At 55.9% G+C, this 27326-nt stretch overlaps 3 protein-coding genes across 3 annotated transcripts; 2 read left to right on the top strand and 1 right to left on the bottom strand.

Annotated features, from left to right (window-relative positions):
* Positions 1–196: 196 nt before the first annotated feature.
* Positions 197–3226, top strand: NCLIV_042650 (gg11844, related; the record flags this gene model as incomplete). Its single annotated transcript, XM_003881182.1, has 6 exons — positions 197–328; positions 581–1264; positions 1639–1764; positions 2197–2346; positions 2716–2922; positions 3143–3226. 6 exons carry the CDS (start codon positions 197–199, stop codon positions 3224–3226), a joined length of 1383 nt encoding a protein of 460 aa, XP_003881231.1.
* A 1659-nt stretch (positions 3227–4885) lies between these two features.
* On the bottom strand, positions 4886–10896 carry NCLIV_042640 (conserved hypothetical protein; the record flags this gene model as incomplete). Its single annotated transcript, XM_003881181.1, has 8 exons — positions 4886–4990; positions 5523–5685; positions 6277–6659; positions 6990–7271; positions 7644–7740; positions 8442–8575; positions 8850–9547; positions 10854–10896. 8 exons carry the CDS (start codon positions 10894–10896, stop codon positions 4886–4888), a joined length of 1905 nt encoding a protein of 634 aa, XP_003881230.1.
* A 4318-nt stretch (positions 10897–15214) lies between these two features.
* NCLIV_042630 (DNA mismatch repair protein mutS, related) lies at positions 15215–26504 on the top strand (the record flags this gene model as incomplete). The annotated part of the gene is made up of 14 exons (XM_003881180.1): positions 15215–15307; positions 16021–16383; positions 17266–17327; positions 17687–20264; positions 20650–20780; positions 21003–21092; positions 21706–21749; positions 22036–22194; positions 22698–22779; positions 23654–23835; positions 24372–24496; positions 24999–25109; positions 25539–25744; positions 26267–26504. 14 exons carry the CDS (start codon positions 15215–15217, stop codon positions 26502–26504), a joined length of 4464 nt encoding a protein of 1487 aa, XP_003881229.1.
* Positions 26505–27326: the final 822 nt, after the last annotated feature.

The raw sequence follows: 27326 nt of genomic DNA, 5'->3' as shown, positions 1-27326 counted from the left end.
AGCGTCCTTCGTTGCATGCGTTTGGTCGTGAGTTTTGGGTGTTGGATGCAAACCGTCCATCCCCGTTCCAGGTAATCGTCTTTTCCCTGCTTCATTTTTTCAGGTTTTCTGCGACTTTGCCCCGTACTCCGTTTCACCTCCCGCGTCGTCTCTTCGCTGCTTCGTCAGGTTCTCTGTTTGTCCCAAATCCGTCAAAATGGAGGAGAAAACGACTGCCGCTCCCCCCGACTCTTTCCGCGTTGTCCTCGCCTCTGTGACGAATCTTCTCTACCCTGTCGACATCGACTTGATCCACTACCTCTTCTCCAAATATGGAGAGATTGAAAAGGTGCGCTTCCGTCTTGTGGCGAGTCCTTCAGACACGAAACTTCCACAGTCCAGAAGCTGCGTGGATTTCGCCAGCGAACGCTTATACACAGATGAATGCATACCTGCTTGTCCACACGTGTGCAGGTTATGACGTGGGAGCGTCGATGTGTGTAGACATGGTGCAAGATTCAGACGAGTTGGTTCGCGATGCCGTCGTGCGCGTTTCGCCGTCTCTCATTCGCTGCCGCTGCGCCTGTGCTCTTTTCCCCAGATCGTCACCTTCAGCAAGTCGCCTACGATGTACCAGGCGCTGATTCAGTTCCAGAACGCCGAGCAGGCTCGCCACGCGTTGATGAACTTGCACAGCAGGAATATCTACGACGGCTGCAACACGCTGCAGATTCAGCCTTCGCGCTTGAACGAGCTGGTCGTGAAGAACAACACGCAGAAGAGCTGGGACTACACGGTCCAGAGTGGGGGACCGTCAGGGTCTGCCGGCGCAGCCTCTGACCTCCCACCCCCTGGCCAAGCTCCAGGCGCTCCGCATGCCGCAGGCGTCGCGGCCTCGGGCGTGAACAACGGCCGGAACGTGGTGCCTCCAGGGACGGCCCCGCCCCATCACCCGGGCGCCGGTCCCCACCATGGTCCCCCAGGTCCGTACGGCGCTGGAGCCGGCGGCGCGCAGCACCCGCCGATCGGCGGGGCGGTCGCAGGCATTCAGCCGCCGCCACCCGCGCATGCAATGGGTCACCACCCAGGGGCGCCCGTGCACGGAGTCCGCCTCGGAGGCGCAGCGGGCCCCTTGGGCATCCCGCACCCCTACCACCACGGCAGCAACTTGCTCCACTTGCTCGACAAGCTGCCGCGGGAGTTGAGAGAGATCGAGTCCACCAACCCGACGCAGACGCCCGTCATCATTGTCTACAACCTTCCTGCGAACATCACTGTGCAGATGGTGAGACGCGGCCGGAGAGAAGAAGCGACCGGAGTCCTCGAGGACGAAGCAGCGAGGCCACGCAGGACCACACACACAGGACCGGGAAAAAGACGTACGCGGGGGGGGAGGGGGGTGACGGAGGGAACGGCCATTGACTCAGCTAAAAAGGCGAAACAGACGCAGGCCTGCGACAAACGACCTAGCTTGCAGAGACCTCGTCTGTGTGCTTGCGCGGCGGGAGGCTCTCCCCGCAGTCTATGTAGTCGACTCCCCGCGCGCCGGCTCCTGCGTAGGCGTCAGGAACCATTGCAGGTTTTGTGCGTGCACGATTCCGTCAGTTTAAGCCGAAATGCAGTTTTTATTGCAAATCCGTGTGTGTGTTCCTTGTTCAGTTGTTCAACCTCTTCAGCCTGTATGGTTCCGTTCTTCGCGTGAAGATTCTTCGCGAGAAGAGCGACACGGCTCTTATTCAGTATTCCGACCCGCTGTATGCTACCATAGCCCTCAACTACATTCAGGTACGCATGCGTTTTATCTCCTTTCCTTCCTCATCTGGTTCTTGCCAGAGGGCGGAGACGTCCGCCCCTGCAAAAATGCCGTGTCCTCTTCGTCACGTGCTTGGCCGTGTCCTCCTCTCGCAGAGGGTGTTGTGCCGGCTTGGCGTTTTGGGCGTTTGTCTCCTTGGTGTTCTCTCGTTTCATGTGTCTTGCTCTTTTGTGGGCTTCTGTCTCTTCTCTCATCTCGCGCCCGTCTATGCCCCAGTCGCTGCCTGCCCGACGTCCACGTATATATATACCAATGTATCTATTTGCGTTTATATTTATATGTTTCTATTTATATATGTATGGTTTTCGTCATCTTTTCTGAGTATTTTCACTTTGCGTGCATCCAGCGAGATGCAACTGCGCGCTCATCCATTCACGGGGTTATGTGGGATATGTTTTTTGCAGGGAGCGAACGTCCTGGGCCAGTCCCTCCAGGTTGGCTTCAGCAAGAACATGGAAGTGAAGTTGCCGCCGCCCAACTCCCAGAAGACAGAGGCGAATGCAGAGGAGGAGAAGCGAACTGTCGCGTTCTCGATCAAGGACCAGCGATACGGAGTGAGTCCCTTCTCAGCACGCCATGCCAACATATGCATGCACAGCATATATATTTCTATATATATCTTTGTATCTACATATATGGGTTTAGGGTTTACATATATATATATATATATATATGTATATGTATATGTATGTATACATGTATATTTAAATGGAGTTCATGGAAAACGTAAACTTCGCATGCTGGATTGACATGCGGCTGCTAATATGCATTCCTTCAAGATTTCATATGCGTGGTTTGGACATGTGGAGGGTAGAAATTGCCGTTGAGAGCGAAAGCCAGCGGTCTCGTGTGGACTGGGGCCTTTGATGCGAAGAGAGAGAGAAGGCACGAACGTCGCTTGGAGGCTGCTTGCGCTTGCTCAGGGAGACGATGTCGAGAAGTACGTCAAGGGTTCCTGCCGCCCGACAAAGACGATTTTCGTGGCGAACCTAGACGAGAGTGCTACTGACGAGGAGATCCAAAAGTTGTTCAAGGAGCACGGCCAAGTCAGCAAGTTCACCTTCAAAGCTCCCAAGAACGAGTCTGCAAAGACGCAGATGGCGATGATGGAGATGGGCACCGAAGCAGAGGTGAGAGAGCCGAGAAACGGGAGAGCAGGAATGCTTGGCCAGGTCTGTGGCTGCGTCTCGGGTGTGCGCACGAAGCGGGATTGTGGAGAGGACGTTGTTTGGGGTGGACGGGAGTCTCCAGTCTCACGCCTTGGCACCCGGCGAGGATGGCCGCGCTGAGCGAGAGTGGAAAGCGTGTTGGAAAACCGTGCTGTTTCGGGTTTTTGGTTTTCCTGTACAGGCCGTTGCAGCGGTGATGTATCTCCACAACCACGAGCTCCACGGACGCAGCATGAAGGTCGCTTTCTCGAAGACGGTGCTGTAAAGAGGCGTGGCGAACGAGGAGGAAAAGAACGGGAGACGTTTGCCCCGGCGAACAGCTCTGTGTCGCGTTTCGTTTACCGGAGACTGCGGCCTCTGTATCGTTTTTCTCGCGAGAGACGCCTCGGGCGACGCTTCTCTTCCCGTGGTCACCTTGCACAGCGATCCCTCGCAGAGACACCTGGACGTCTCCCGCCGGTGTGTGTGTGGCCAGAAGGCATGCGCATGCAAGAGTCAGCAGTGGGCGTGGCAGCGCCGTCGCGTGTCTCGCAGGGAAGGGGAAACGCGGGGCTGTGGTCGGCTGGCCGGGGAGTCTCCCCGCGAAGAGAGACACCGGGCGGGCGTCGGGGGATGAAGCGCGAGGGGGGACGAGGGGCGTGCGGCAGCCGGCAGAGTGACTGGGCCGGAGACAGGGGAACGGCGTGTGTGGTTTGGAGGAGGCGCTGGAAGCCTCCGATGAGGCCGAGGCGGGAGTCTAGAGGAAGAGAGACGCCCGGGGAGCGTCGTTCTTGCGCTCGCGCGGGGTGGGGGAGAAGTGAGGTGTTTGGACCAGTTTGCATCGTGAAGGCGTTTCGGGGAGCAGGTCATATATATATATATATATGTGCGTCCGCGTATAGTTGTATATAACGAAACATGTTAACCTTCGAGTCCACACTCCGCAACTGTCCCGCTGCGCAGGAAACTTGCCGTGAGTTGCCCCTTTCCCGGGGTTCGCCTGTCCGTGGATCCGCGCATGTGCACGCCTGCATTCGACGAAAAGGTGTAGGTAGCCCTTTATTATCCCAGCAGCGGCGTGTCGGGCGTCGACTCCGGCGCATGGCAGGCCGACGCTTCTGTTTGTGTGAATGGACTTGCGCCCGTTTTCTTTTTGCCGCACGGCTCGTGCGGCGCGCTTGCGACTAAGACACAGGAGGCGTTTCAAAGGAAAAGACGAATGCGGCTCCGCTCCTCCGAGCGAATGCGGCTGTGTGGGTGCACGGGCCGACACCCCCACGTTTTTCTCGCCACCTGCCGAGAAAAAAAAACTCCCCCCACGCAGTGTGACCGCTCGACGGGTCAAACCCACCCGCCCGCGTTCTCCACTGCCGAGCGAGTGCAGATCTCTTCTCTCATATCCATCAAGATGTAAATATATATATATATATATTGGGGAGAGCTGGAAGGCAGGGTTGTTCTGAGTTGTCAACGGGATAGACCCCGGAGAAGGCATCAGCACCAAAACACACACACACACACAGTCTTGGAATCGCATCCCGCTCTGCCGACGGTTCGCCGAGAGCGGGAAGCACAGAGCGACACACGTTTTTCTCGCCGGCAGGAGGAAAACGTCGGCCAAATGGTCATTTTTGAAACAGGATCCGTGGGAAGAAAAGAAAGGACTGCACACTGCAGACTCCGCGCGACACACAAGAGTCGGGTTTCTGCGTGCGCAGGTTTTCCAGGGAACTTCGGCGATTCCGCTGACAATGCCTGTGAACGAGGCATTTGAAAAACCGATTGCCTCAAAAAACGCGTGCGGGCACCCGCACCTCCTCGAGAGTTTGGACGCAGCCCGCTCTTTTTCTCTTTTCTTCGATGACGCTCCGTTCTCCTGTGGCTAAGCAGCCCAGCCACATTCCGCCTGGGGAGTTCCGCGCTCTGCCGACTCGACACATGCGCTTCAGGAGGCTCTCGGCTCGCTCGCGGCCTCACGGCGGAACGCAGAGAGGACGGCGACTGGCGACAGTCTGCCGGAGAAGGCGGAATGCTGGAGAGCATGCAGAGCCTGGGTGCGCACACGCGAAAACAAGCAAACGCGGGCACAAGTCCAGGACGTGGGGCGCAAGGCAGACGGCGACTCGCCAGAAGAAAAGCCTCCAGTGGAGAGCAGATTTTCGCTTCTGGAAAGATGGCGCTTGCCGCCGGTGACACGAAAGGTGCCCGTGGACAAACCGCTCTTGATCGGCTCGAGAGGAACGACGCGCAAGAAGCAAGGACAGGGACACAGCTTCAAAAAACGATTTCGGGTCCAGGCCATTGACCACAAAAAAAAATCCCGTTGTGCTCGAGAGCTACAGGGTGTGCAGGACCGAGAGAAGGCGACACCCGGCGGCAGAGTGAGCGCAGGAAGTCGACAGAGACTCGGCGAAGCACAGAGAGAAAAACACGGCGAGAGAATGAGAGGACGGGCGTGCGGAGAGGGGTGGCAAGACGATAGGAAAGCGCAACGAGGAGGAAAACGGAAACTGCCTCATCACGACAGATACCGAACCCCCAGTGTCGAGCGTTTCCTGCATTTCATTGAAGCGGCGTCTCACCTCGGAGGCTTCGCGCCTCTCCCTCAAAAGAGTTCGTCTCCTCCTGAGTTCGGATTCTCGTTCGTGCCCGCCCCCGTCCCCGTCGAGAACACCAGACGGAGGCATTTCCCGAGAACGAATCAGCGCTGCCAGGAACGCCGGAGGAAGCGTCCGATGCACGGAGCTACGAAACAACAGAAGAGCAAACGCAGGCTCGCAAAAAACTGGTGTCGCGTTCGAACCGGAGACAACGCGCCCTTTCGAGGCACAGTGCGGGGCCGTCTCCGAGCCACGCAACTTCGGCTTCGCGCGGTCTGTTGTTGGTAGGCGAGAGGAAGCACAAGAGCGCGGCTCTCAGCAACACGCACGAGATCCACCGGAAGCCGACTCAGCGCACAAGGGAAGACGCTGAACCCAGACGAAACCACCGCCACACACACGCACGCATTTACACACATCGACGCACCAACCTACATAAATATATATATATATATATATATGTATTTACAAGTCGTTCGAGATGTACAGTGAGGGAAGCGAAGGGGACGACGACATATAAATATATAACTATATATATATATATATATACGCGACTCTATATTTGCATGCGTGTATCTGAATGGTTTCGCACGTAGTACGATCCATGGCGCTTCCTCTGTGAAAAGTCTCGGTTCGTCTGTATAGAGGGGAGCGGAGACAGGTGTGCTTTGTGCATTCGTCCACGACAAAGGTGGGGTTTCCTGTCTCCTTGTGGTGAGTGCATCGGGATGCTTACCCGCAATTGGCGGCGCTCCCCCCCAGTTCTTCGAGGCTCGTGGCGCACGCTTGCCGAATCATGTGGAGCCACGAAGACGAACGGCTCTCTCCGGCGTGGTCCGTTCGCCGACTGTCTCCGTTTCGCTCGCCGCCCGTGGTCAGGCTTGTCGCCGTCGCCTGTTTCCTTTCCGCGTGTCTCTCGAGAGCCCACTGGAGCCACGCTGACTGCACGAGAAGCGCCGCGCTGGGGCTGAGACTCCACAGGCAGTGTCTCGACAGCTCAGCAGCCACGGGACCAACCGCGGGAGAACGCGGAGAGAAGGGTGGCGAGAAGAAACGCGAGCACGAACTCGGAAGGCCACGGCGTCCAGCGTCTCGTGCTTGGTCCACGAACGCGCGAATCTGACACCGAGAAGAAAGACGGATACGCAGAAAGGCCATAGCGAAACAAAGAGCTACCAGACACTATCCCCACACACACGCACCGCTACAGAAACACTTCGCTATGTAGAAAGATAGACATAGACAAAGCCAGAGGCAGATACAGATAAACAGATATATAGGTAAAGAAACACAGGGACACAGCGCCGAAGATCGCCTTCGCCAAAGAGAGAAAAACGGCCGAGAGGCGCCACCACGTCCGCTTTCACCAACTGGGGAATACGCGGCGAACGCAAGGAAGAAAAGAAGTCAGAATCGCCCCCGCCCACTCTCGCCACGCTTCACGCTTACGTGGAGTTGTCCTGCCAGTGTCAGCAACTCCTCGGTTGAATAACAAGAGCCAACTCGCATGCTACTGCCTTTGTCTCCTTCGTCTTTGTTGTCTCCTTCTTTGTCGTCTCCTTCGTCTTTGTCGTCTTTTGTTTCGTCTGTGTGTGTCGCGGCACTGCGTCCACCTTCCCACGAGTCGCGATGAAGCAGCCGTTCCTCGACTAGAGAGAGCGCGCGTTCGACAAGCAGCTGGTGGGCCACGGGCGGCAAAGGCACGCCCAGCGCAGCAGCGTCTTCCGCAATCTGAAAAGCGATTTTTTCAAAAGGACAAACAAAGCAGTTCGAGCCGAGACTCCGCAGAAAAGAAGGAAGCGCCAAGGAGAGGGAACGGGACGGATCCAGGTCCGCTCTGGTGTATGTGCGGTTCGAACGCATGCAGGGAAACACACCGCTTCAACTCTTCCTTGGCGACGTCATCGCATCTATATATGCGCATGCAGAGAGGTCTGCAAATGGAGACATATATATATATATATGAATGCATATGGATGTGTAGATGGATGTGTAGATGGATAGGGGTGTCTCCACATCCGCGGCCATCGTCTTTTAAGAGCGGCGTGTGCGTCTCTGCGTAACACGGTCGCATTCCAGACCTTGCCCCAGCTTGTGTTTTACCAGATGCGCCTCTTTCAGACTTTGATCCGGAGAAATAGGCAGAAGCAACATCGCGCGAATTGCTGCGACATAGAAGGACGGCCGAATGGGAACCTGCCTGGAGAGGCAAAACAGCAGAGGGCGGGGAGGGCGAACGCATGCACACTCAAAAACTCACAGGGATACCCCTCTAATTTATATATATATATATATATGCATATAAATGAGGCAGCTTGTACCCAGTTCATTATTTCGACAAATACACCACGCTGGTCCAGAGTGCACCACGGTAGACGTTGTGGAAGAAGGACGCGTTATCTACAACTGAGGAGTCAAAAAGGTACAAACGCAGCAGAAAAGGAAACCCGCGGATCGCGAGCAGCCTTTTCAGCATCGCGCAAGCAACGGAACTCGGTGAACGGCGCAAAGGCGACAGGCAGAGGGACAGAAAAGACAAGTGGCGACAGCGGCGAAAGTTGCTTCGACGGCGGGAAGAAACCGGACACGGAAGGAGCGGACAACCGCGCGGCTGCGGATTCGCGACGGACAGGGCGAAGACCACGAAGAAGAGAGAACAGGACAGAGAGAGGTCACAGGAAAGCGAGAAGAAGGGGAGGCAGCCGAGAGAACCAAGGCAGCGAAAGCGAAGGAAACGACGAACGCAAACAGGAACGCAGAAAAGAGAGCGCGGAAAGAAAGAGCGGGGCAAACGCCGAGCAAGAAAAAACAAGAAGAGCAACGCGAATGCAGCCACCGGTGCGGGAATCGGAGGCGGAGAAAGGAAACGAGAAACCACCACAGGAGCCAGGAGTTTCTTACCACTGCTCGCGCATTGTGGATATGATTCGGCGAACATCTTGAGGTCGTCCTGCAGCCAAGGCTTCGTCCATGAGAGCGAAGAGAAGTACTGGCGAGGGCGGCGAGGCGAGGAAATGTGGAAAGGCAGTTAATAGCTGAGGCCAAAGAAGACGGGAAGGAAAAAGACTCGATTTGCGTCTCACGCACGAAAACAAAGGTGCATAGACACACCCATCTCTGCTGTATGTACACTTCGACGCGTCGAACCACATCCCGCAAGAGGACATCGACACACATGTTTACGCAGATGCACTGGAAACGCACTTTGCTACCACAGTTTCACATAAAATGGCCTTACGTGTACAACATATACACACGCATTTACACTTTCCTTTTGTACTTTATAGTTTCCCAGACCCCTCGTCTGACCTCCTCGGCCTGGTCGAGTCGGCGGCAGTGGAGCGCAAGGGCCATGAGGCGTTCAGAGACTTCCCAGTCTGGGCGGAGGCGACCAAAGTTGACGAGAAGATTCAGGCCTTGGAGACACCACTGGAAGTCGCCTCGCGTTGCCGCGAGTCTGCATGCAGCGAGCAGCGCCTCCTGAGCACTTAGCGCGTCGTCCCTGGGGCTGCGTCGAGAAGCCGAAGCGCGTTCAGCTGCCTTTTCCGCGGCTGCGTTTGCTCTGTAAATGTGCGCCGAAGCCCCCGAAGGGAGAGCGCGTTCTGTGGAATCTTCCTCGCTTCCTTGCTCTCGCAACGAGGCCGCTGCAGCCCTCTCCGACGCCCGTCGCGCCTGCCTTCGCGCGCGCTTGGCGCCAAGAGGCAGGCCAGAGCGGCTCGGCAACCACTGCTGGTGCGGCAGGTTAAACAGTTCATCTAGGCGAGAAATGAACGCCTTGAGGGCTTGTCGGCGCTGCTCCTCGCGAGCTGCGAACGTCGCAGAAGATGGAGAAGCTCGCGCCCCATGCACTTTCTCAGACGAGACCGACGAGGACGCCGTACGGCCCCCGCGCGGTGACGGCCGAGCACAGACACTGAACGGAGGGAGGCGACGAGCTTCGTCCAGGGGGTGAGGCGAGGCCAAAGGCGAAGCGAGAATGAGACGCTGAAGAAGTCTGTGTCGGCGGCCTGCTTGTCGCAGGAAACCGCCAGGAAACTCCTGTGAGGCGAGGCGGCTGCAGCCATCTGGGGTGTCCTCTCCATTTACGGAGGAAGGAGCAAACCTCGACGAAGATGCGCTGGAGAAGGCGCGACGCTGGCTGCATGCGGCCTCGCCTGTCGGGAGTGGCCAGGAGCAAGGCCTCGATGGTGTGAGAAGGCGAGGAGCCGGGAGGGTGCGCAGAGACGAAGAGAGAGAGGAATGTGGAGAAGCAGAGAGAAAAGCAGAGAACGACGACGGACAAAACGCCCACGAGGAAGCAACCGAGAGAAAAGATGAGCAGCGAGACGCCAGCCGAATGGAGATAACTGGCTGCCGCTGAAAAGGTCTGTTGGTGTGGAGAGCGCGTCGTTTCTGTGTTTCTCTACTGGAGGCGTTTGGAGTCGCTGCGCGTGCTGCGCTACCTCGGCTCTGTCGCCGTGTCGCAGACCAGATGCAGGCGAGTTTCTCTCTTCTTCCCCTCGCGGAAAAAGGTGGAGACGCCGCGCCTGGGAAGGCCTTTCCGCCGGGGCTGCTCCCTTGAGTTTGGTAGGAAGAACAGTGTCTCCATACCCGTTTTTCGCGGCCTTGCTCTCGCGGTAGAAACGACGGAAGCCTCAGGCTTCTGGCGACCACGGAAGCGTTTCCCGTCATTGTTTCTGCTGTCTCTCCGCCTTCGCTGCGTCTTGCCGTCCCTCAATTTTCCCCCCTCTCGCTCGCCGGCTTCCTGGCTGACCGTCGTCGCTGGGGCGTCTTTTCGTTTCTTGACTTCCGCACGTTGCCTCTCCTTTCCTGCTTCCTCCTTTCTGTCCCTTTCAGTATCCTTCTTTCTCGCTTTCTCATCTGTTCCTCTCGCCTGATCTCCCTCAAAGAAGCGAAAGCCAAGAGGAAGATGGAGTCGCTTCTCGGTTTCTGACGCAGCGGCCGGTCTGTCGTTGCTCTTTTCCCATCTCTCCCGTACGCTCTCTCCCTCTCCTCGTCGACGGCGAGACACAGTCGGGCGTGTTGTCTGTCTCCTCAGTAGAGGAGGAGAAAAAGAAGAAAGCAACGTTTTCAGGTGCCTTTCCACGCGTCTTCTTCACTGGGTAGCTCGGGAGACGGCGAAGACGCGCGCGCGCGCGGAAGGCAAGCAGTTCCTCGGCGTCAGCGCGTGAAGAGCATGCATGCAGATGCTTCTTCAACCGAAAAGAAAGGTTCGACAACGCAGAGTAACTCTCTCGCGAGAGAACGGAAGTCGCGGCCTCTTTAAAGTGACCACACGTCTTATCGAGCGCCGAGGCCGGGGACACCACGCACATGCAGAAGAATATCTTTTCGTCTTCCCGTCCTCGCTGTGCATGCTGCAAAGAGAGTCAGAAAACGCGGGAGAGAGGAGGGACCAGAAAACGAAGACGAGACAGATGTGGAGATAGGGACGCAGATCGGAGAAGACGCCAGAAGCATGCGTGCATGATCAGAAAACCATCGGAAAAGCGACAAGCACGCCCCGTCGACGGCGAGGCGCGTTCACGACGCATGCAGAAAAATCTCGCGTGATTTTCTCTGTCTCTCGTTCCTCGGAGACCTGAGAACAACAAAAGCAGGACAGTGCAGATTGCGTGGAGACCCCTCTTTTCTTTTTTCCTGAGATTTTCTCCCCCTTCTCTTCAACACCTCCGAGCAAAGCACAGGTTGAAGCCCGGTCTCACAGGCTGTCGATTCTCGCCCCTCTGCGGGACACAACTCGCCACGAGACACCAGCTGGGGGTACACTCCGAGCAGAGGCTCTCACGTGCTTCCTTTCCTCTGTCTTTCTCTGTCTCTCTCTCCTTCTCTGTCTTCCTCCGTCTCTCTCTCCTTCTCTGTCTTCCTCCGTCTCTCTCTCCTTCTCTGTCTTCCTCCGTCTCTCTCTCCTTCTCTGTCTTCCTCTGTCTCTCTCTCCTTCTCTGTCTTCCTCTGTCTCTCTCTCCTCTTTCTTCCTCTGTCTCTCTCTCCTCTTTCTTCCTCTGTCTCTCTCTCCTCCTTCTTCCTCTGTCTCTCTCTCCTCCTTCTTTCTCTGTATCTCTCTGCGTTCGGTGTCCTTCCTTGCCTGATCGCCTGTCCTGCTGGGAGAAAGCGTGAGGCGCCTGAGGCGTCGCGGGAGCGGGCAAACCCTCGAGAAAGGCGGAACGGAAAGGTGCACAGATATCCATAAGTTTAGCAAAGAGAACAGAGCTGTTGATTCGTGAGAAAAGGTCTCTGGAACACAAACCAGGCGGCATCCGTCGGGGCGTAACTGCGTAGCTGAACAATTCTCGGGCGTGTGCGCGCGTCCCCCGCGGGCTTGCAGGCAAGAATCCAACAGAGGAAGCGTCGCTGCGGAGAAGAAAGGACGACGGAGAGAGGAAAAGACGAAACACCAACATACATGCGTGTGTGTGCATGGCGGGACGGGTGGGTTGCCGCCACAGAGGTTCTAAGCCTTCTCGCGGAGTCTCTTCTCCCTTCTTCCATGTGAGGTTGTTTCTGCTCTCAAATCTCCTCGAACCTCTCCTCCGTCGCTCTATTAGCAGCCTACAGTTTTCGCCACACACACACGCCCACGTCATTTCCACAAAGTCCTCGAGCCTTCCGAAACAGATACCTTCCCTTCTTCCGGCTGAAATGCCCGAGCGTGGAGCCGTGTCTGTGGGTACGTGTGCACAGAGTTGAGAGGAAATGCAGCCCTCCTTCTCACTTTCGCGTTCTCAGCGCGTGCCCGAAAAAGGGGAAAATCGATGCTTGCCACCAGCGAAAAGGCTTCACTCAGCGCAGGCCGTGCATCGTGCATCGTGAGTGCACGTTTCCAAACCACTTGCGAAACGTCGTTCTCCGTTCGTAGCGTCAGCGAGGCGCAAACGAGAACACGCTTCTTCATTGGTAGGACCGAAGACGCGCGAGGGATGCTGCGCCCTCTTTGTTATTCTCGAGTAATGAATCGGAGGAAACCGACGATTGCTATTCAACACTCGATTGTGCGCGTCTAGGGTATGTGTGGAGAAGTCGACAATCACGCAGCGCGGCAAGAAGGATCGGCCTTTTTTTCTGTCGAGCGGATCCGCTTGAATGGGTCTTCTCAGAGCGTTTGCCAGGAAACCGGCCTGCAGGCTCTGGTAGGAGAATGCAAAGTGTTACTCGGAAATGCGGGAACTCTCGTTTTCGACGCCTTTCGCGGCCAGTGCCTGGATGGCTGGTGGAGCCAAGAGATATTACAACGAAGGGAATTTGTGCGACAGGCCGTGCATCGTGCAGTCGTCGAGCGCAACGCCTGCGTTACCCGTACAAGTTCTCCTGGTGGATCGCCTGCTGGAAAGAGAACAAAACCAAGACCGCAGTCTTCCGAAAACCCTACAAAGATAGCTACGCAGGCGCAACGCGTCCAGTAGCCCTCTAGAGCTTTTGACCGATTGGTGTGTTTCCTGACGCCGATCTAGGATCAGCAAAAAGGGTGCACGGTCACAAGAAAACCGTGCTTGTACACGTTCCTCAGCCGTCGCACTACGACAAATGGAGAGAAACTGTCACGTCTGTTCTGGGACGCAAGCGTCTTCCTCTCATTTCGTCGTCTGTGAAGAATTGCCGCAGGAACCGTGGATCGATCTACGACTATGCATCGTAAGTACTGCACAGTGCTTCATGCACGGCTGCCTACACGGATTAACTTGCGTGGAAAATGAGGTACCACTGTTCCGATTGGGAAAGTCTCAATAGATAGAGAGAGCGTGAAAGCCACCATGCGTGTTCGTGGAGAAGCGTGCACAAACACAAGCGACTACCAAAAAATTAATGCATATGTGTTGATATAGTGAAGCTTATTGTATCGTAGATGAGGGTACACACGCCAATAGTGTTTGGGGCTTGGTGTAGTACAGATATGCAGAGTGAAAAAAGCTGCAGCTATATACATATATATGTCTATACACGCGTCTGCTGAGCATGTGAAACAGCTGCGGTGTTTGTGTAAAAGGCTGCCAATATATTTACACGCACTCCTTAGAGCACATAAATGCTGTCGCGTTTGTTTGCACCCAGTTGAAACTGCGAGGGAGAAAACGAGTGAACGGGGAAGAGAGAAAGAGGAAGAGATGGCCAACAGGGAATGAGGAAAGTGAGGGAGATTACGGCGCAGTGTGTGTGCACGTGTGCGGAGACAGCCACGCCAAGCGTAGGCATGTCAGCGAGAAGAATACGCGGCACCCTGAGAAAGAAAAAGAACCCGAATTCATCATTTCACAAAACGGAGGCAATTCCATTATTTTGCTCTCGGTCTGGCTGTCTCTCCCGCTTTTTCTCTCAGTTTCTCTCCCGCTTTCTCTCTCGCGTCTCTCCCGGTTTCTCGCTCGCGTTCTCTGTCTCTGTCTCCACAAAATTTGGAAGGGGGGATTGCGGGTGTTGGAGAGTCTCGAGTAAAAGAGAAAGATCCGCCATTCAAAGAAGACAGAACCTTCCCGGGAGAGAGACGCCGTTACTTTTTTTTACCTCTCCTCGCTGTTTGTGAAAGGGGGGTGTTTTGCACATGCCTTTCCGCGGGGGGTTGTGCCCAGTCTCGTCCACCGCTGTGACGTTTCCTGCTCGGGTCTTGTCGCGTGTGCTCGTCTCTGTTCCTTTTTTCTGTCCCAATTCCCTCCGTCCTTTCCCTTCTCTCCCTCGTCTCCTCCTTTCCTCTCTGCTTCCTTTTCTCCCTTTTGGCGCTTCGTTTTCACTCCGCCGCGTGCGGCGACACTCCCAAGAGATCGGGAGCGTTTCAAGGATACCCGTGCATGCGCTTCGTCTCTTCTTTTTCTCGCATTTTCTGCTCTCGCCAGCTACTGTCTGTGAAGGATCGCCTTGCCTTCTCGGGAACGCTCTGCGCGTGTGTTTGCGCGTTTGTCTGCGTGTGTGTGTGTGTGTGACGAGTCTGTGGAGAGGACGTCGGTTCGACGGGGAGACGAGAGCTAGCCGAGAGGGGCGAAAGCCCGAGAAGGATGCCTGCCGATCGCAGAGAGGAGCACGACGCCGCGCACTTGATCGTTCGAGACAAAGGAGAAGGCGAAACGAGGTCAGAATACCGCCAGGAAATTCTGGCAACAGGTCGAGCGCCCGATCTGCAGGGAAGGCCGTCTCTCCGTTTTGCCTCCCTGTGTGGTTCCTCCTCGTGGTCCTCTTCCTTCTTCCACGACAGAGTCTCCGATTTTCGTTTGCCTCTTGACTTGAGCGCTTTCGAGACGCTAGCAGTCTCCAGCGTTTCCTTCCCAGCGTCGCTTTAGTTCCTTCTCGGCATCCTGAGGGATTTGAGTGGAGACGAAGCGTCCGAGGCCTAGGACGTGCTTGCGGGGTTTGATGTCCTTCCTCTTTCTCCTCGCTCTTTAGCTTCTGTCTCTCTCTCTTTGTTCTCCTGTCTTCTCTCTCGCCTTCGTCTTCTCTCGCGCTTTCTTCCGTTTTCCGAGAAATCCGTCTCGTGTTTCGTCCGGATTTCCTAGACACCCACCTGGAAGCCTTCGTGCGGGCTGACGTCGCAAGAAACGTCTCTCGCCGGGACCCAGCCCGGCCTTCTCTCTTTCTCGCGCTCTGCCGCTTAACGTTCCGCCCTCGGCGAGGATTCCCGGGTGTCTCGGACCTTTCCACAAGTCTTCGTTCTGTCGTCTTTCTTCCTTTTCTCTACCCCCCGAGAGATTCTCAAAATGTCGCCTCAACTGACAAAAGCTGCGCCCGCCTCCTCTCGGCCGGGCGGCGCTCGCCGTTCTGGCGGGGCTGTCTACGAGACTGCTGGGAAGGTAGGACGAGACCTGCAACGATTCTGGGAAAAAGAAGTCGAAGTGCAAGGCAGGAGAGCTGTGCGCCCTGCGAGGGAGGTTGCGAAGGACAGCGGGCGGTTGTTTCTTTCTTTGCTGACCATTCACAGCGGAACGACGGCAGCCAGAGAAAAACACACAGCCCTTCATCAGCCACCGAATACTGCGGCTTCATCTTTCCTTGAGGCTTGGGGTGTCCGCGTCCATCTTTTCTTACTCATATATAAATATACACTGGTTAAAGTGGGTTACCGCGGCCTCGCCTTTGATCCTGCTCTGGGGCTGTACTCCTGGGCGTCAAAGACGGTTGTGTGGACGTGCATCTGTTGTCTGGCCATCGCGCCGTGCTCCCAGCTCTGAGCTCTATCCATGAATATGTATATATATACATATATATGTATATATGTGTATGTATTTATATATGTATTTGTAGGTCTTTATATGTCTTTCTCTCTCTCTGACGATGCGTGCGTTTCTCTGCATACGTCCATTTTTGAAAGGCTGTAAAGTCGAGTCTCTTTGGCGACATCGTGTTTCACCAGTTAGGAACGTCCCTTTTGTATCTCCTGCGCATCCGGAGCAAGAGCGACAGCAGGCTCCACATCAAAGTCGTGTGAGTTTCTCGCGGGCGAGTTGTTTCACATTCCCGCGTGTGCACGGCTCTGGATGGTTCCTCTTTTTTGTTTTTCTTGCAGAAACAAGCGTCGATTCTCTCTTTCTTCTCCCGGCAGCCGCCCGCAGCTGCCTCGGCTCCTGCCTGCAACGCCGCACGGAGACGCGCCTCGGCGTCGGCGAAGGAGAAGGAAGACATTCCGCCCAATGTGGATGCGGCCTCGGCTTCGTGTGCTGCGCAACAAGGCGCAGGGACACCGAAGAAGAATCCAAGACGCTTCAGCGAAGGCATCTGCAAGCGCCAAGACGGCGAAGGCGAGGCGCAGACGCGAGGCGAGACTGGAGCGGCAGCCTCGCCAGAGCGAAAGGGCGCCTCCCAGCAGGCAGAGAATGGACACGAAACGAAAGTCGAGAACGCAGAAGACGGCGAGAAGAAACGCCAGCGAGTGAGTCGCGTCAGACGCATGAGGCGTCAAGAAAGGAGAAAACTCAGATTCACAGGAGACAAGAAGCGCAGACACTTCCAAATTCACTGCATGCAAAGGCACAGATGCTCACGCACCGTCCACATCACATGGGCGCATACATACATACATACATGCATACATACTTACATACATTATTGCACTGCGTATAATATATATATATATATATGTATCAAATATGTCTGTCCTGTCGTTTCGGTGTATAAGGCGATCCGCGGATGACGTTGGCATGCAGAGAGACACATTTTTCACATGCGTTTGAGAGGGCGAGTGTGCCGCGACACACCAAGATGTGTGTGGAGCAAGACTCTGCGTCTCGGGGGGAGTTCCGCGATCGCTCAGATGCGCTCCGGCGCTTCTGTGGCCATTTCTGCTTGTGTGCGCTACCGCTCGTGCATACAGTAGATATAAATACCTTTGAATTTAGATAAAAGTCTAGATATACGTACGCATATATATATATATATATATACATACAGATCGAAATTCTAGATACACATCGCTAGACAGGTAGAAAGATAGGTGTAGCGAAGCGCGACACACGTACATATATGCATATATATATATATATATATATATATATATGTATATGTGTATTTGTTTGGATGCCTAAATATGTTTACACATGTGTCTGCAACTTTTTGTGTTTGTGCATTCTGTGGGGTTCCATGTGTACGCGTCTTTCGTGTGGATGCGCCTTGGGGAACAGAGGAGTGGGCCGTGCTCTGTTGCTCTGTCAGCGTGCACCGGTTGTTTCTGGGACTGCTTTCGTCCAGCCAGTCGTGTGTCGATTCTTTCGATGTCTTTTTCTTTTCGTCTGTGGCGGTCGTTTTCTTTTTTCAGGCTCCTGAGCGAGACACCGGAGGCGCGCGTGCGAGCGGCAGCGACCGGGAGGACCCTGGCAGGTGCGTTTCAGTTTCTTTTGGGGCGTCTGGTGGCTCGATCGTGTGCATTTCTGACCTCCACAATGGTGGGGTTTGTTTCTTTTCTGTGGATGAGTGCGGGCGACTGCGTTGCCTGCGCACGCCGCTTTCCGTTGAGGGCTGCATAGACTTTTTTTTCCCGTCTGCGTGTGGAGCCGCCTCCTGTCATGCGAGGCGCCGTGCAGAGCTCAGAGGCCTCAGCGAGGCGGGGGGGGGGGGGGGGTTCTTGTTCTTCGCGCCCCACACAGTGTTGTTTCAGATTTTTTGCGCACCCGCGCGCGTGTCTCTGCTTCTTTCATTTGGTTTCGCCATGTCTCCACTCGGCTGGGCCTCTGTCACAGCGACGACGTCAGGACGCGCAAGAGACTCCGCCGGGGGATGCGTCTGAGCGATGACGAGGAGAAAATGGAGACGCCGCCCTCGGTGCGAAGGAAGCGACAGGCCGAGCAGGAAAAGGCCGAGAAGACGGGCCAAAAGCCAGACAAGAAACGCGGGAGCGTGAAAGAAGAAGACGAGGAAGAGGACGAAGAGGAAGAAGAATCCGAGGCGTCCGCGTTCAGCGATGACAGTTACGAAGACGAAAGCGAGGAGGAAAGTGAAGACAGTGACGACGAAGAGGAAGAGGAGGAAGAGGAAGAAGAGGAGGAAGAGGAAGAAGAGGAAGAAGAGGAAGAAGAGGAAGATGAAGTGAGGAAGAAGAAGAGGCCTGCGCCGAAGAAAGGGAAGAGTGGCGAGAGTGCGTCGCGCCAGTGTCGGCCGACATCGGCGTCGGTGTCTTCGCCATCGCGAGCGAAGCTGAAGGATCTCGTTTACTCGGGTTCCGAGGCGGCTCCCGCGTCAGCGTCGCCTCCCAAGCCCTACGCGCCCTCTCGCCAGCCTGCGGCGTCGCCTGTCTCGTCTCCCCCGGCCTCGAAACCGTCGGCCGGAGCTGCTTCGTCTGCCGCCGCTAGAAAGGCCCGCGACGCCGTGGACGACGCCGAGCTCCGGAGGCGGCTTCTTGCCTCTGCTGCGGCTCAGAATTGCCATTTTTTTCGGCACTACGTGGACGACTTCTACACCTACCACCGCCAGTTTAGCTTCCCGCCGTGGGCGGATCCTGCGCACATGCGCGACCTCGCTGGCCGGCGCGCCGTCGACTGCGGCGAGGACTACGACTTCTCCTCGCTCTGGATTCCCGCGCCCGACTCGCAACTTGCGCGCGCGCACGCTCGGCCGCACCTGACGCCGGGGATGGCGCAGTACTGGGAGATCAAGAAGCACCACTTTGACAAGTTGATTCTGTTCAAAATCGGCAAGTTCTACGAGCTCGTCTACGGCGACGCGTGCGCCGCGCACCGCATTCTGGACCTCAAGTGGATGGGCGGCGGCGGCGCCGACGCCAAGCCCCACTGCGGGTTCCCCGAGCAGAATTTGCATTTCCAGGCTCGCCAACTCGTCCAGGCGGGCTACAAGGTCGTCGTCGTCGAGCAAATGGAGACTCCGAAGGAGCTCGAGAAGCGCAACAGCCAAGCCGGGACAGGCGCCAAAGACAAAGCCGTGCGCCGTGAAGTCTGCGAAGTTTACTCCGCAGGCACTGTCCGCCACGCCGACATGCTCGGCAACGAGGCCAGGTACCTCCTCGTTCTCTACTTTGGAGACGAAGAAGACGAGGACGAGGACGCGGGCGGCAACGGGGGTGGACGGGAGGCGCGGGCGGAAAGTTCAGAGACTGCCGACGGTGGAGGAGCCGGGGAAAGCATGGATGCAAGCAGCGGTCAGGACGAAGCGCGTGGCGCGGCGGAAGAGGCCGAGAAGGGCCGACGCGGTGCGAGTCCGGAGACGCGGCGCGCGTTGCGGCCGGGGTTCGCGGCGTGTCTGGTCGACGTCTCGACTTGCCGCGTGGCGCTCGTGCGACTCTCAGACGACCCCGCCGGCGCGTGGCCTTCTCTGCGCCTCCTCCTCGCGCAAACGCTGCCAGTCGAGGTGGTGTACGCGCCGTCGAACATCCCCGCGTCGGTGCTCAAACTGCTCAAATACCTTCCGTCTGCGCCCCAGCTCTCCCCCATGCCGGCGTTTCCGGACTTACTCGCGTCCCACTCCGAGTTCGACCGGTACATCGGGGCCCGCCTCGAGGCTCTCGCATCCCCCGCAAACGCTTCCTCTGCGCCAGCAGAGTCCTCGTCTTCTTTGGAGTCTCTGGAGCTGTGTCGAAGGCTGTGCGAGAAGTGGTCTTCGTTGCATTGTGCAGTGGGGGGTTTGTGTGCGTATCTCCGAGCCTGTCGTCTGGACGGGTCGGTGCTGTCGATTTGCCGCTTTGAGCGTTTTCGGCCGCGCGACGCCTCGGTGCTAGTCATGGACGCAAACGCGCTGCGGCAGCTCGAGATCCTTCAGACGCAGGACGGAGACGCGAAGAAGTCGCTGCTCGGCTACCTCGATCGCACCGTCACCGCGTTCGGCCATCGCCTGCTCCGGCGCTGGGTCGTCGCTCCGCTCCAGAACCCGCGTGAGCTAAAGCGACGACTGGACGCCGTCGCGTGGCTGCTGAACCGCCCCGAGAGCGTGGCGAGCATTCGGAAGGCGCTGCAGGCGTGTCCGGACATCGAGCGGCTCTCGGCGAAAATCTGCGCGCAGGGGCTCCAGGGCGAGCGCAAGGCCGTCTACTTTGACCAGTTTCACCAGAAACTCCTCGCCGACTTCTTCGCCCTTCTCGACGCGTTCCTCAACGTCGAAGCGCTCGCGCAGACCCTCTGTCGGCACCTGGCCGACGCCTGCGGAGCCGAGGAGCCCGAGGAAAACGAAGGAACAGAAAGATGCGAGCGGCTGGTCGAGCTGTGCGCAGATCGCGCCAGCGGAGGCGGCTTCCCGCCCCTGGGTGAGTTGGTGGCGAGTCTCAAGAGCAAAGTCGTGACGGATCCAGACGGGAACAGAATCCCTGCCAAGGTGAGAGTTCGCATCCGCTCGGCCACGGAGCGAGAGACGGAAACAACTCGCGCCGGCAAACCTGCGTATCAGCAGAAGACCAAAAGAAAAACACACAGACACAAAGGCACAGGCAACGCCCAGTATAGCAAGAACACGCGTGAGGCTGCGAGGCGCGGAGATGCAAGCAGTCCCCCGCGAGCGCGCGAGACACCGAGTGGACTCTCCTCGTCTCTGCTCTTTCTCTTTGCTTTCTCGCTGCCTCCATGTCTCTGTCTTGCGCTACGCGCGGGTTCTCGTTCTTTCTTGCTCGCCTCTTTCACTTCTGTGTTTGTGTTTTTCTAAGCGGAGGGGCGTGCACGTTCTTCTTTTTGCTCCTTGCGTCGTGCTATGTGTGGGATTACAGGGCGTTCTCGCTGCATACGATGACACTGAGAAGGAAATGCAGGGCGTTCAGAGACAGCTGGAGCGCGTCCTTGACGATTTGAAGAGTTCGTGGAAGATGCGCAACCTCGTTTTCGTCCACTCGAAATTCAAGTAAGCCGCCTTTGCGCATGCCGAGCGATTTTCCCGGCAACCCGAGCAGACTGCATATGACTCCATTACGAGACACAGACAACCAAGTTCGTTTTGACTGCTGTACACCACCCCACTGGACTGCTGAAGACAGCTAAAAGCGTACAGTCCATGTGGGGGCATGACCCCTCGTTTTTGCCTGGAATGCTCTTTCTCTGCTCCTTGATTTCTCTGCATTTTTAGATACGAAGTCGAGTGTCCAGACACCGTCTCCAAGGAACTGCTGCGGACCCACCAGTGCGACATCACTTCCTCCCGAAAAGGCTTCTTCCGGTGAGTGTCGTGAGGAAAACATCGACAAGACGTGGATTCCCAGTCGCCCGCAGACACACGCAGACTGTGGAAACATAGGAGATGAAAACCTAGGAGCGGAGTCTGCGCAAGCTAACGGACAGGCGAACGAGACAGACTGGAAAGAACAAAGAGGAGCAAGGCCCGCGACGCTAGAGACACAGCCTGCTGACCCACGACATGCAACGCATCTGGAATGTCAACATCGCACTCCTTCACCACAGCCATATATATATATATATATATGTATATCTGCATAGTCCTAGTATGGCCGACCTATTGATATATGTGCGTCATACATATAAAGAGACATAGAGGTAGACATCTGTGTATCTGCAAGGTCGGCACGCTCTCGATTCGTGCAAGTGTCGATGCAGCGACGTGAATGAACAGGCAGACGCTTCGTCTGCATTGATGGCGACTTGCTCAGCGTCCGCGAAGGGGTCGCTGTTTTGGCTTCACAGCGGAGGCGTCCTGTAAGCGACATATCATTTCTTTTGTGTGTCGAGTGTTGCCTTTCTCTCGATGCATGCGGCGCGCGAGCCCCCCGTTTTCACTGGCTGACCCTGGAGTCTCTTTCTCTGGGTGTTTGCAGCTTTCGCACACCCGAGATATGCGACTTGGTGGCCGAGCTCGAAGGTACGCTTCTCGAGAGTCTCTGCTGAGCTCTCCTTTGCGCCTCGTCACGGATTCGCCGCAAGTGTCTCTCTCGTCTTCCGTGTCCAACTCTCCCCCCTCTCGCGCTCCTCTCGTGTTTGTGACTCTCCTTTCACCCCTGCACGCAAGCAGATTTTGTCGACCTTTTTCCGGGGATGTCTAGTCCCCAAGGTGTGCTCAGGCGTTTTCCGCTCGAGTCTGCATGCCCTTACACGAGAACCTGTGTGACCTTGCCTTGCCGTCGCTGTCTCTTTCCGTTTGTCTCCAGATCTCGAACAGAAACAGAAAGACGCGTTTTACCCGTTTTTCTCGATTCTCTTTAACGCCTTCTACGCCCATTTCACGCACACATTCGGCCGGGCTATCCAAGCCGCTGCGGAGCTCGATTGTTTGCAATCTCTTGCCTCCGTCGTGGCACACCATCCAGGTGACGCTTCGCTCGTTTCGAGTCTTTTTCAGAGAAATGGGCCATCACTCGGGATCGATTTCGCTGAGACGCGCGCGAGGAGCGCGGCGCTTCTTTTGGGGCCCGGTCTTTGTCATGTCAACTTACCACAGAGCAAGCGAGAGCGAAGCGAATCTAATTCGTGCGGAGCCCACGGGCGTCACCCGGTCGCGACCTGCGTCCTCGTGGAGACTCCAGTCCTGCGCTGATCCGGCGATTCCTGGCTGCATGCTTTTTCCTGTGTGAATCTTCTCTGCGTGCCGGAATGGGCGGCAGACGCGCTGCCGGTCTTCCTATCGAGAGACGCGGCGCAAAAATGTAGCTTACTAGACACAAGTCTGTCGCCATTCCTGGATAAACTTTGGAGCGACCGAAGAGGGTGGCGAGTCTCAATCCCGGGGAGAGAGGCGTGTGATGCATGTGGAGAGAGAAGGCCAGCAGCAGGCGCATCAGAGTCTCTTTCTTTTTCGTTTCCACTGGTTCAGGTCACAATGGGCAAATGTGCAGACCGACTATCCTTGAAGCGCGCGACGACGAGCCGCCCATCCTCGCGTTGACGAACTGCAGGTAGGCCGGAAACTGAAGAACCGAATTGGGACAACACGTCTCTCGCGCCCGGGTGGCAGGCACTTCATGGATTCATCGAAGGAGGCCCCTATGCACGCTTTGATATTCGCATACATAGACATGCTTGTCAATGCACATAAACTACATGTATATATATATATATATATTTATATGTTATATGTTTGTAGATGTGTGTTTGTATATGTGTGGGTGGGTGGCTGGACGATGTGTGCGTCTCTTGCAGGTATCCGAATCCGCGGGGGCTTTCCCTGCCTCGCCGTGTTTCTCTGGCGAGAGTGGAAGGGAGAAACCGTGTTGTCTTATTCGTATTTTTTCTTTCAAATTTCCCGTTCAAAGCGCATTTATCGTGGAGCGTTAGGGAGCGCCCCACCGCAATCAAGTCCTCGCGTTCGCCTTGAGAGCGGAAAGCTCAAAGGAGGGAGGCTCGGTGTCGAGCGATCTCCGCTCTGGGAAACCTCGCGGTGCGGCGCTTGAAACGGCCGCGACAGGGGCGTTGTCTCCGTCTCACTTGTAATGTCGATTTGGCCTTAGCCTCGGCGTGTTTTCAGTCGCGATTTTTTTTGCGAATCCACTAGTGTCGAGTCGCGGGTCTACGACGAGCGGGGCAGGGGGAATCTCTTCGGGGTCTGCCTGCGTGCACGTCTTCGTTTTCTTGTTTCCAGCGTGTCGCGTGAGTTTCGGCCCGCCCGCCCGCCGCGCGAAAGGGAGACAGAGAAGTGGAGATGCGGATCTGTGGATGCGTGTGATTTGGGCGCCTTCATAAAGAGGCAAACCTACTCCATTAATGGTTCCTGAAACTCAATTCAAACACCTTCAATCTACGTGTCTAGCGCCTGCGTTTCTGGAATCGCAGGCATCCTGTGGCAGAGACGCTCATGGACAACTTTGTGCCTAACGACGTTTATTTGAACTGCGGACCTCACCAAGAGAAACGTACTCTTCTGCTGACGGGGCCAAACATGGGCGGCAAAAGCACACTTCTCAGACAGGCTGCGCTGTGCGTTGTCATGGCCCAGATCGGGTGTTTCGTCCCAGGTGAGAGGCGGAAGCGAAAGATGCAAGGAACTCTACGGACGAAAGTGACAAGGGAGGCGGGAAAGAGAGAAGAGCGGGGGCGAAGCCGCACACAGAGAAACTCTGCGGGCTGGTCGAGTGGAGCTGGAGACGCTTCCAGGTTTTCGGGGCGCGAGGGGAGAAAAAAAAGGAGAGTTGTGAGACACGCTGGAACACACTTTTTGAAGAGGCGACGGGGACTCGAACGAGAAGGGAACTGAGAGCGAGAGAGCGTCGCGAAGGAAGGGAAATGCAACACGACCAGAGAGACACACAAAGAACCTTGAACGTTTACCATCTCTGGCCGACTCTCCACAGGGACGTCTTTCTCGCTGAGTCCCCCCTCCTTTGGTTCCTCGGTCTTTTTTCTCTTCTGTCTCCCCTTTCGATGTGTGATGCCACTCTGTTCTTTCTCCCTTCTCTCTTCTCTGTTTCCGCCGTGTTGCCCCTCCCGTGCTTTTGGTTTTTTCGGTTCTTTTTCCTGATGTGTCTCTCCAACTGTCTGTGCGAAACTCTAGCCGACAGCTGCACGCTCACGCCGGTCGACCGCATCTTCACGCGCCTTGGCGCCGAAGATTTCATTCTCCAGGGGGCGAGCACGTTCCTAGTCGAACTTAAGGACGTCTCCGAACTCATGACCTACGTAAGAAAGAACAACACGCAGAGTCGCTTCCCACGGAAAGAGACTTTTTTGCGTGAACTGAAGTCGCAGTGTGCCTTCCACAAACTTCGATTTGCTTGGGGCGTCTGCCGCGGAGCTCCTGAGGCCTGCACACACACACTTCGACAGCTCATCTTCCCGAATCTGCGCGGTCTGGTGATCGCCGTGTTGGGGGAGCGCATCGCTGAGACCGCGAAGTGTCTGTCCAAGTGCAGTGGGTCCGCGGCCGTTTTCTCAAACTCTTTAGAGAAGATTCGTCCTTCCTGTGTCCTGCACGCTGCGGCGTCTTGTGTTGGCGGTCTCCGTCCCCCCGTCGTGGTTCCGTCACGACCGGAGAGCGTCTCGCCTTCCATCGAAACGGCGAAGCGGAGGAGCCTTTGGTGCTTTTTGTGTCTTTCGTGAACACTGTTTGATGCCCACTCCGATTTGAAGCAGCAGTGTCTCCTCTGTCCGTTGCGTGTGTCTCGCTCGTGTGCGCTCGTAGGGAACTCGCCGCTCTCTCGCCGTGGTCGATGAACTGGGCCGAGGCACGTCGACCTTCGACGGCACCGCCATAGCTCTCGCCTCTCTCGAACACATCACTGACCAGCTCCAGGTACGCACGTGAATTCCGAGAGGCTTGCTTCGCGCGACGCCCTCCGCGGCTGTCTTTCTGTCGTCCCATCCTCTTTCCTTCCTTCTTTCCTCTTTCTTCTCTTCTCTGCCTGCTCTCCGCTTTCCTCATTTTTCTCTCCGGCAGCTTCGGAAACCGACCCAGGGGGCCATTCGCGCATTTTCTCTCTTCCCGTCTCCACAGACGATCGCGCTCTCGCTTTCTCGCCGTTGATTTAGGTTACTCCCCTGAAGAGGCCTTGCCAGATTTCAACCGGTCTCTGTGCCTCGCGGCGAGCCGTTGCGTGCGACTTTTTTTCGGGTCTAGACAAGGCCTCCTTTGTGTAGGAAGCAATTCTGTATTGGGGGCTGCGCCCTCCGTGTCTGCTTGGAATTCGGCTCTTTTGTTTCTCTTTCCCGTTTTTGCTTCTAGTGTCGCTGCCTCTTTGCCACGCACTACCACCTTCTCTGCTACGAAATGCAAAACCACCCCCACGTGGTGAACGTGCACATGAAGGCGGCAATCGACGAAGAACAACACTCCCTCGCGTTCCTCTACAAGCTGACGGAGGGCATTTGTCCCAAGTCCCACGGCATCCACGTCGCGCGACTCGCAGGCATCGATTCTCGCATTCTCGCGTAGGCTCCAGAGTCGAAACGACGAGCGAGCGAAGACGGAAAGATGCAAGACACACAGACTGCGAGAAAAGGGAGGAAACGTCCCGCGGAAGCGCGAGGCACCGCGAAAGAAAACCCGAGACTCGATTTGCAAGTCAAACAACGCAAAACATCTCATGTATACAGAAATATATATATATATATACATACATACATACATACATACATACATACATACATACATACATACATACATACATACATACTACATACACATAAATATAGGGCTGCTGCGTAGTATATCGGCGCATGTATATCTGCCTTATCGTTGTTTTTTCTTCACTGTCTGTAGATGAGGTTCTACTTCACAGGTAGAGATAGAATAGATGTCGATAGATACGCATATAGATTGCGATAGACACGTGGCCCTAGACCCATGCCAAGATGTGCGGAATGCCGTGTATGTAGAATCACGGGTCAAAGGGTGCATGCAGATCACTGGATGTGTCCATGCTTTTGTGAGGCTCTGCATGTATTGCTCAGGTGCGCGGAAGAGAAGTCCTTGCGTCTCCAACAAGAGATCGTGCGCCAGCAACGGTACTGGCGTCTCCTGGGCATGGCCCAGATGCTGGAAGACGCAACGCCCGACAAGCTCGAGAGCCTCTTCCAGAGAAAAGAAAGTGTGTTGGAAGATCTGCTGGAAGAAGAGAAAGCACACACGGCCGACGAGGAAGAAGAGTCTGAAAGAAGCGGCGACAAGGAAGTCGACATGGAAGGCTGACGCACCCTGAGAGAAATGCGAAACAGATCTCCCGTTTCTCGTTCGTGTTCACACAAGAAAAGAGCAGCTTTCCCAACCTCGGAAGCGCCGCACGGAAACGGGATCCGCGACACGAGGCCTAGACGCGTCACGGGGTATGGAGCCTCGAGGCCGGAAGGCTGCCAATTTTTTGGACGGTGCGTGTGCAAATGCCGATGACTGACGGCCAGAAACGATCCCTGCATCTGAAGACGGCAAACAAGGCAGAGAAATGCGTCAAGCCGTCCTTGTCTGTAGAGACCGGAGGCCCGATGTTCTCCTCGTCAAGGCACCGGGAGACAATTCAAAGCAATACCAAATCAATGAATAGATCGTGGATGTATATGTACAGGAATAGGAATTTATATGCAGTGGTGTTCGTGAAGTGCATATAGGTTTGCAGCCGCACTTGATGTTTCTCACCTTTCCTCCTCTCAACACTTTTTGTTTTTGATTCTTGTCGCCAACGCGACGCGACGGTGGGAGAAGCCTGAATTACGAGGGCTGAGGGGGGTGCATGCATTCAGGGTGTCCCTCCACGCAGGCTCCATCGGCCAGAGATCTCTTTTTGCTGTTTTGGCGCAGCTTCTGTGGGATGTCAAACAGATCTATCCTACTTCCCGAAAACTACGCACATCCGTTCTTCCCTGGAACGACGCACCTCCGCTGCATGGTAGATATCGCTTGATCGCGCGGGGATCCGTTGCGAGAACGCACTACAACCTTGATTGTAATGGACAAACCTCCGGTCCACATGCACAAAAAAATGTATATACATGTATATATGTATATATGCGACTGGAT

Source organism: Neospora caninum, chromosome IX (genome assembly GCF_000208865.1).
Source record: "Neospora caninum Liverpool complete genome, chromosome IX".
Taxonomy (NCBI): Eukaryota; Apicomplexa; class Conoidasida; order Eucoccidiorida; family Sarcocystidae; genus Neospora; species Neospora caninum.
This window is presented reverse-complemented; position numbering and strand designations above follow the sequence as displayed.